Raw genomic sequence first — 9,890 nt, 5'->3', positions numbered from 1 at the left:
GTGACCAACTGTCTCAGCACTTTCAGATTGAGTTACGCTAATTAAAAGTTAGCTAAGTCAAAAGGACAAAATCAAAAGCAGGTAGAGCAATAACTTTTTAAAAGATAAGACTAACCAAAAGAATATTCAGAAGTGAATGTGTCTCTGTTGTCAAACTAAAGCATAATCTACTCAAATACACATTTTATATTTTCTAGTTCCAATTTCAAAACTGACCAGGTTGTTGGCGCAGGAACTGTTTGCATTTTCTAACCAGGACTGAGCCCCAACAGAGTCCCAGTGATCAGTCAACAAGCCTAGTACAAAGAAATGTATGTCGTTGAATGTGTGTGTGTGTGTGCATGCGTGTATGTGTGTTGTGCATGTACATACGTACATTTGACATCAAACTTCCCATAAATTAAAAAGAATGACTACTTACAGGCTCCCATGTTTGTACTTCCTTTTGTCTGCCAACTCTCCCCTTTTTTCTTATTTTCTTGCCAATTTTTTTCAGTGTCTACATTTTCACTCAGACAAATTTTTGGTTTGTACCATAAAAAAGGTTTAGAGAGTTTTTATCTGCCACCCTAAAATTGTTCCTCTCTCATGTTTCTTCAAGATTTTATTTTGCTTGCAATGTTATTGTAGCTATGTTGGTCCCAGGATATGAGAGAGACAAGGTGGGTGAGGTAATATCTTTTATTGGACCAACCTCTGTTGGTGGAAGAGACCAGCATTCAAGCTACACAGAGCCATTCTTTACATATAGAAATAGGTCTGACTTTTTCCAGACCTGAAGAGCTCTGTGTAGCTAGAAAGTTTGTCTCTTCCACGAGCGGAAATTGGTCCAGTATATTACCTCACCCACTTTGTCTCACTCAAATGATGTTTTGTAATTCTGCTTCCTCCCTCCTTCTCTTTCTCTCACATGATTATTTTTTCACTTTTGAATCCCTCACTTCACTGTTAGTCCCTCTTCCTTTATCAGTCTCTCCATCTCTATCTGGTTCCCTTTTCACATACACCCGCCTCATCTCTCTTCCTTTCTTCTTGTTCTGTGGCAATATTTCTCCAACCCCTCAACTGCACCAACAGTTCAACCTTTCCACTGCTCTATCCATTTCTCCCTCCTATCCATTATTTCTCCCCATTCCCCACACCCAGCTTTCTATCCCCCCTCATTCCCTCTCTGTAGTCTCTCACATTGCCCCTTGATTTGTGTATCCATGTCCCCCCATCTCTCTCATTACTGCTAGGGCTTCTTTTCATTCCTCCTCTTCCTCTAAGGGTCTTTCCCCCACTCCCAACCCTGGGGGTCATTCTCTACCCTTAAAAATATTCGCTTAACCTAACCTTAAGAAGGCCCTAATGTCTGCTCCAGTCTTCTGTGCTTCCCATTTCCCTTCAGCTGAAGGGACAGAATAAGGGACACTCTCAAAGCTTTACTCTTCCCTCAGCGTTTCCACACTGGTCTGGTGCAGAGTCCTGCCCCCGGCCCTGAGGCTCAGAGCGACTCCTCCCGCCTGGCTCGCTGCTGTGGAGAGACACTGCTTGTACCTCTGCCGCTCCTGCCCAGGTCCTTGGGTAGGGCTTGGCGTCCGGCCAAGAAGAACACTTTTAAAGAAAAGCCCTCGCCGTCGCCTCCTTCCCATACCGCACAGGACTTTCCCAGTCAGGAGAGCAGCCGCAGCAGCGCGGGAGCCCCAATGGGTAGGTGGTGGGGGCGGGAGCTCCACAGAACTGGGAGACGAGGAAGGTTGCTGGGGCAGGTGGGCTGGAGGCTCTGCGGGGAATTAGGATGGAGGGTTATAGGGGAGAAAGAGCCAAAGTCATCCTTGGTGTAGCCCCTACGGACTGGAGTGGGGGCTTTGGGAGGCATTCTGCAGGTTAGTGGCCGTTGCAGGTCTCTGCTCTTGGGGGTGCCGGGTTGGGGAGGCGCAGGGGCGATAGAGCGCTGCTCTTGGAGCGGGGGTGCCGGGTTGGGGAGGCGCAGGGGCGATAGAGCGCTGCTCTTGGAGCGGGGGTGCCGGGTTGGGGAGGCGCAGGGGCGATAGAGCGCTGCTCTTGGAGCGGGGGTGCCGGGCTGGGGAGGCGCAGGGGCGATAGAGCGCTGCTCTTGGAGCGGGGGTGCCGGGTTGGGGAGGCGCAGGGGCGATAGAGCGCTGCTCTTGGAGCGGGGGTGCCGGGCTGGGGAGGCGCAGGGGCGATAGAGCGCTGCTCTTGGAGCGGGGGTGCCGGGTTGGGGAGGCGCAGGGGCGATAGAGCGCTGCTCTTGGAGCGGGGGTGCCGGGCTGGGGAGGCGCAGGGGCGATAGAGCGCTGCTCTTGGAGCGGGGGTGCCGGGCTGGGGAGGCGCAGGGGCGATAGAGCGCTGCTCTTGGAGCGGGGGTGCCGGGTTGGGGAGGCGCAGGGGCGATAGAGCGCTGCTCTTGGAGCGGGGGTGCCGGGCTGGGGAGGCGCAGGGGCGATAGAGCGCTGCTCTTGGAGCGGGGGTGCCGGGTTGGGGAGGCGCAGGGGCGATAGAGCGCTGCTCTTGGAGCGGGGGTGCCGGGCTGGGGAGGCGCAGGGGCGATAGAGCGCTGCTCTTGGAGCGGGGGTGCCGGGCTGGGGAGGCGCAGGGGCGATAGAGCGCTGCTCTTGGAGCGGGGGTGCCGGGCTGGGGAGGCGCAGGGGCGATAGAGCGCTGCTCTTGGAGCGGGGGTGCCGGGCTGGGGAGGCGCAGGGGCGATAGAGCGCTGCTCTTGGAGCGGGGGTGCCGGGCTGGGGAGGCGCAGGGGCGATAGAGCGCTGCTCTTGGAGCGGGGGTGCCGGGTTGGGGAGGCGCAGGGGCGATAGAGCGCTGCTCTTGGAGCGGGGGTGCCGGGTTGGGGAGGCGCAGGGGCGATAGAGCGCTGCTCTTGGAGCGGGGGTGCCGGGCTGGGGAGGCGCAGGGGCGATAGAGCGCTGCTCTTGGGGGTTCAGGTTTCTGCTTGGGGATCTGTAGCGTCTAGTTGCTCTTCCTCCTCCTCCCTGGGCTTGTTCTCCGCCAGCAGCGTCCGACTGCTCAAGCAGTTTATTCTTGTGTGACCCCACTTTGTGACTCCAGTGCCGGCCCCCACAGCGCGTGGCGGGGTGCCCCTGGGAGCCGCACGTGAACTGCTGTAACACAGCTGTGGCCGGGCTGCTCAGGGAACCAGAGCGCGCCCTGGCAAGGTACCGCCCTAGCCTTTGCTTCACCTGCTGCTTTCCGGCAGCCAGCAGGGAGGCGGGGTGGTGCTCGGACACCCACTGAGGAAAGCGGGCGAGAGCCCAGGCCAGGCGCTAGTTATTCCAGCCGGGTGGGGATGGAGCAGCCTGGCCTGCTGCTCTCGGTCCTGCCCACGCCAGGTCTTTCGGGTCACAGGGCCACCAGTGATGCAACTCCAAGGTGCCCGCCTTCGGATTCCTGCGGGCGATGCAGGAGGGCCCAGGGCTTTACATAAGCGCAAGGCTGGGTAGAGTCATAGGACTGGAAGGGACCTCAAGAGGTCACCCAGTCCGGTCCCCTGCCCTCATGGCAGTGAGTAATAATAGGGCGCGTGTGTGCCTGGCTGCAGCCAGGGAAAGGCAGACTGAAATTTGACTAAAGAGGAAATCCCTTGGGGCCGCTGTTCGCTCAGTGCTTGTGGCGGGACTGGGGCACAGTCAGCTTTTGCAAGAAGGCTCCTTGCTTCATCGCTCTCCCCTACTTTGTTTGGTCCGCTGGAAGCTCCTGAGGCTGGGCGTGCGGAAAGCTGTGGAGGAAACCCAGCCAGCGCTGCTTGGTACTCCGGGGCACCGGCCTCCCACTGAAGGGCCTAGAGGGAGCTCTGTAGGGTGGGTGGTGGGGGTGGAGTGGAGCTCGCCGAAACTGGGGACGTTGTCTCAATGCAAGAGTAGCTGCTCCTCTTAATATAGTGGCTAAGCTTTCATACCTTGACCAGTCCCTTTCAGAACTAATACAACACAATCAGCAGGGAAAAAATCATAACAAAATTAAATAAGTGGCAAAGAAATTGAATAAAGAAGTTAATTAAAAATCTCAGCCAACCTATACTGTGCAAATCAGAGAGGGAAATTTTCTGGGGAAATATACTGATGATTTCTTTTTGCTTTTACGACCGAGGCCAGAGCATCCCCGGTGCATCATCTACAATTGGGTGTGTTACTTGTACAAAACTACTAAAATAATCCGGAATCTGACCAATCCTTCCCCTCCCCAAGATTTATGTGTTAGGGCTGTGGCTCTTTAATGCAACCGATTGTGTTTAGGTAGTGTAATATGGTAGTAATTTCAGAATGGTTGATGATTTTGCATGTTAATGTATTACAAAGTTTGGTGCCAATAGGGAAAATGAAAGGACACCGTTTTATTAATTTTTACATAATTTAGATAATTCCTTACAATAATATACATCAACAACTGCTATAGCAATCCTTAGATAGGTATTAGGATGAAAAATCCCATTTTTGTTCTTAATTAAAATTACCTATTGTCTGGCTAAATTAGAATTAATCGCCAAAAAAGAGAAATATTATTCACCTTGACCCAGTCACCTATTAGCTGCATCTGGATCTGAAAAAGATTTCCCAAAAGAAAAGGGTCTTCAGAGAAACATGAAGTTCAAATACCCCAAATGTACAAATTATATTGAAATTTGACTAAAGAATAAGCACTCCTAAACCAGTAATATTAAACTGATCTAATTGTAATTCTGATTATTATTATTATTATTTACCATTTACTTAGCATTGAAAGCTATAGACACAATACTGAAGATTGCAGGTTCCTTTGCCATAAGCCCCTTCTTTCACATGCTCATAACTTTCTGAAAACTTCACCTTTTCAGATGAACTTTCTTTGTCTGATCTTGACTAAAGGTAGTTTTCTAAAGACAATTTGAGCAAAATATTTTCAGGCATTGTTTAGGTGAGCTTTAAAAAACAAGCAAGCAAAAAACCCGTTTCATATAAAAAACACATATAAATGTAAAGACACATGAATGTTGAATCTTGACATGTAAATAGTGCTAAATGGGCACTTTATTAGATTTGGGGAAAAAATTAACAAAGTTTGAAAATTAAGTACTGAGCTTTCACAGTGGGAAATCTCATTAAGCCTAGAGGTAGTTTCCTTTAGAAGAAGAGCACTGTGTTTGCATGTATAATTCAAGCAGTAAGTGTTTTTTCATAAAAAGTTATTTATCTGCTGTCTCTTAACCTGAAAGCTCCTGCACCCATATACCGCCCACCCACCCCCAACCCCCGACCCCAATGTTGTGTTTGTGTGGTCATTAGATCACACATTCAGTTCAGATTTCTCAGGCTTCCAGGTTTTGCAACTCAAAATGCATTTGGGCCTCCAGACTCCAGGAAATTTAAATAAAGGATTGGGGAGCAGTTCCTAGGAAGCAAGTCATTAATCTGATCACCTCACCTTTCTGACCCTAGTAGGGAAAGGAGTAGTCATTATGCCTTTTGGCCCCCAGCCCTGCTGAGTGAGGGCATCAAGTCTACCTTGCACATGTATTATTGGAACAATTGAAGGTGTGCTCTTTTGTCTACAATATGAAAATTACCCATAATTTTGTAGACAAACCATATTCATCTCTGTTATAGAAATCAGTTGAACACAAACTGAACACAATTTCTCCTTGGCTACAAAACTAGGAAATTTAAATTAAAAAAAAGAGATTACATTAAGTTTTATAGTCCAAATTTCAAAAAGGTTCACACAGCACTGCTAACTCCCACCTTATATTTATGTGGTACTATTTCTGTTTTTCTTGCTAAATTAGTATGCTGTACCACAAAACATTTGCTGTGGGATGTGCTACGTGCCTGAGTTAATATTTGTTTAAAAACCTTAACTTTCCTTGACTTTTATGTAATCAGTGCAATCGTAATGTTGTACTAGCAGTTTTTTATTTACAGAAAAAAAAATTCAAATCAGGGTCCTCTGCCCTAGCAGTTGTGTATCCAATAGGTGTTTCATAGTCAACAAAAACCTACTTTTCCCTATCTAAATTGATTAATACTTTAGGGGGGGGAAATTATTGTCACCTCATCTAAATCAAATACATTTAAATTTTCAGTAATTTCAAAGATTTTCTTCTGAGAAGAGCTGCCCATTTCAAATTTGGGATCGTGTGATTACTTTGCTCCAAATACCTTCCTTTCTTCCTTGATATATTTTCACTAAGAATTTGTCTTGGCCCTAGATATGTTTAAGAGTTACCGTAAGAGTGTAGGGACATGACATCTGTTTCTGCTTTGAGTTTTTAATCATTGGCCCAGAGATTCTAGAAACTTTGCACATTTCTAAAGCAGGACCTAACTTTTTCTTGGGATTGGTCTCATTTAGCCAGAGTACAATAGTCACATTAATGCTAATGGGAGTTGGAATTTTCATGCTTTCCACCAGCCTGGTATTGAATGGTATTGAATGTTAAATGGATACTCCAAGCAGATGCTTGGATGGTGTGCTTTTCTCAAAGGATTAACCCATGTGTAAATAACCAATTCAGACAGATTCAGTGCTTAACTAGAAGATTAAAGATATTTCATGTCTTTTTGCTTTAAACAGGTATTATTTGTCTAATATGTTAAAAAATATTTTGGCAATGATGAGGTGAAAGTAGTATAGATTGCTCTTTGGGAAATATTCCGTTGCAGTGAAAATAAGTTAGTCATGCAGTTCATTCTGCAGAAAATGTGGGAAAAAATTATAGCCACATTGCCATTAAAATAATACATTCCTTTAGCATATTTTACAAGACAAAATCAAGGATGATGATACAAACTGGAAATACTTTCTGGCCTCTTTGGGTCTGACCTTACTGAAAAAATGCCCAATGAGGGGAAAATTTTAAATAGTTAATGAACTTCTTCACACCAAAAGCCAGAGAATCCCTCACCCTGAAAGTAATACTCTGTGCCAGATGAACTGTCATTCATGTCCCCAACAGACAGTTCTGGAAAAGATGGATACACAGTCAGTTTAATGGAAGTTAGTCTTAAAAACAAGTTAAAGTAAACATTTTTAAAGTCAAGGACAGTGAGGGCTCCATAAAACAAAAACTGATGCCACCAACACATAAAGTGATCTTTTTTAAAGTGCTGAGCTGCCATTGAAGTCAATGGGACTGCTGGGTGCTGCTCAACACTTTGGAAAATCAGGCCAATTATTTAGGTGCCTAAATATGGACTTAGTAGCAGAACGTTAGGCTCTCATTTTGAAAATCTTTGCTCTGGTGTATTCAAGAACTTGATCAGCTTCCCTGGTGAAGGAGAGTGAATCCCTGAGACTTAGTTTAGAAATGGTCAAGAAGTAAGTCAGAGCCATAAACATTAGTGTTGACTGATTTCCAGAGGTACCCCCATGGCCCAGGAAATTCTGCCAGTTTATCTCATGGAGTTTTCCTAAGAGCCTTCCCTCAAATAAGAAGGCTTAGGGACTCCACAGGGGATGCAAGGATGGTATCCTTTCAGGCTTGCAGCTACCTAGAATCTATAAAGACGGGAATCCCCGTATGGTTCCATAGCAGTAGTCACAGAGAAGACTCAGCAGCCTTATGCTGTCTCCAGCAGAGTGGTCAGCAGACAAAAAGGCCTTGGAGAGTGAATTACTGGTCCTGTGCTCCATCCCCACCTTGCATCCACTGGTTATATACTAGAATTATTTTACCTTTTACGCTTTTGAATTTGAAAGCTAAGGCCTCCTTTCAGTGCCTGTAGAATTCAAAGAGCTACACTTCTTTTATTGTTCTTTTTTCTTCCAATTTAGGTCAAAATATCACAAACATAAATACATATGTTTAAAAGAATAATAATTGCTGGAGATATGGTATAGCAAATAACACAATGCTGCAGGTGTTCTGGAAACATCAACATGTAAAAATATTCAGGGATAATATTATGGACAGACGTAATCTTTAGCATGGATACCTTGATATCCACTTATGTTTCTCTCTGTTTGAATTGCATAAGCGACATTTTTGTTAATTTCAGATATAGCAAGTAAGGGTATGTATCCTGAAAGTATCATTAAAACAGCTTTTGGTATAGTTTATACTTATTTATTTTTATAAAGAAAAAATATATCCATGATTTTCATGTGTTGATTTTCCTTACTTTCCACATTCATTTTATCTGTGTAGCATAATTATTCTATTTGTCAAAATAGATTAAATCTTACAAAAAAAACCCCTTGAAAATATACGTGTTAGTACATTGTGCAATCTATGCTAACATTTAGAGAGTGTCCATAGGGCTCTTTGTTTTCAGGTTTTATTTTATTTAATTTTCCCCAGGAATTTATCAGTATTTAACAATAACAGTATTTAACATAACAATAAAAACAGGTGAAAATTCAGTGCAAAAAACTATTAATAATTTTTCTGGGTAAATATCAGGCTTTATTTTGTTGGACGGAAAGATGGGGAGGGGGAAGTATTTAGTAGATTAATGCTTTGAATTCTGTTCATCAATGTGGTTTGCTGCAGAACTAAAACAGATTTCAAAACACAATGCCACCTCTGAGTTTAAGAATACAGTAAAAAGAAAAGGAATACTTGTGGCACCTTAGAGACTAACAAATTTATTTGAGCATAAGCTTTTGTGAGCTACAGCTCACTTCATCGGATGCATTCAGTGGAAAATACAGTGGGGAGATTTATATACACAGAGAACATGAAACAATGGGTGTTACCATACACACTGTAAGGAGAGTGATCAGGTAAGGTGAGCTATTACCAGCTGGGGGGGGACGGGACGGGACCTTTTGTAGTGATAATCAAGGTGGGCCATTTCCAGCAGTTGACAAGAACATCTGAGGAACAGCAGGGTGGGGGTGGGGGGTGGAATAAACATGGGGAAATAGTTTTACTTTGTGTAATGACCCATCCACTCCCAGTCTTTATTCAAGCCTAAGTTAATTGTATCCAATGTAGCGCAAGTAGAGTAGGGGCATTAGGGGACAAGAGTTGGACACAAATAAGACACAAATGGACACAAATCAGATGTCAAGAATTGTAACATTCAAAAACCACTCTGAGAACACTTCAATCTCTCTGGTCACTCAATTGCAGACCTAAAAGTGGCAATTCTTCAACAAAAAAATTTCAAAAACAGACTCCAATGAGAGACTGCTGAATTGGAATTAATTTGCAAACTGGATACAATTAACTTAGGCTTGAATAAAGACTGGGAGTGGATGGGTCATTACACAAAGTTAAAACTATTTCCCCATGTTTATTCCATCCCCCCCTGCCCCCGCCCTGCTGTTCCTCAGACATTCTTGTCAACTCCTGGAAATGGCCCACCTTGATTATCACTACAAAAGGTTCCGCCCCCCACCCCGCCCCTCTCCTGCTGGTAATAGCTCACCTTACCTGATCACTCTCCTTACAGTGTGCATGGTAACACCCATTGTTTCATGTTCTCTGTGTATATAAATCTCCCCACTGTATTTTCCACTGAATGCTCACGAAAGCTTATGCTCAAATAAATTTGTTAGTCTCTAAGGTGCCACAAGTACTCCTTTTCTTTTTGCGGATACAGACTACCACGCTGCTACTCTGAAACCTAAGAATACAGTATATCTCCAATCCCCAAATAAAACTTTTCATTTGAAATAAACAGTTTACTGTTGTAGACTTAAAACTATTAGCCTATAAATATTTACATTTAATAATTGGGATACACCATTTGCAGCGCATACACTCAACTTCATCCTTTTCTCCTGTTTTTTTTTTTAAACTTTCAGATATTCCTTGTGTTCTGAAATGTATTCTCATATAGATTTTCATTTTCTTCCCATTTTACTGTGTCAAATCTTTAAATTGTTATCTGCTAACAGCTTGAAATGTGTACGTGCTAGGCGTGAGATTCCTCAGTACATTCAGATGCACA

At 44.7% G+C, this 9,890-nt stretch overlaps 1 protein-coding gene across 2 annotated transcripts in view; it reads left to right on the top strand.

Moving 5' to 3' along the window:
* The first annotated feature begins 1,501 nt into the window (after nt 1-1,501).
* The window catches only part of SLC15A1 (solute carrier family 15 member 1), a 43,644-nt gene continuing 35,255 nt past the window's right edge, over nt 1,502-9,890 (top strand). Inside the window, exon 1 of one of the 2 annotated variants that reach the window (XM_084627542.1) lies at nt 1,502-1,692. In XM_084627542.1, the coding sequence (XP_084483668.1) occupies nt 1,689-1,692 (4 nt within the window). In that variant the 5' untranslated portion in view covers nt 1,502-1,688. Of the gene's footprint in view, nt 1,693-1,810; nt 1,869-9,890 lie in introns of those variants that run through there. The other variant, XM_084627543.1, reaches the window with a different exon arrangement.

Source organism: Lepidochelys olivacea (genome assembly GCF_965140295.1).
Source record: "Lepidochelys olivacea isolate rLepOli2 genome assembly, chromosome: 1".
Lineage (NCBI taxonomy): Eukaryota > Metazoa > Chordata > Testudines > Cheloniidae > Lepidochelys > Lepidochelys olivacea.
Note: the sequence above shows the minus strand (reverse complement) of the source record. Positions and strands in the feature narration are given on the sequence as shown.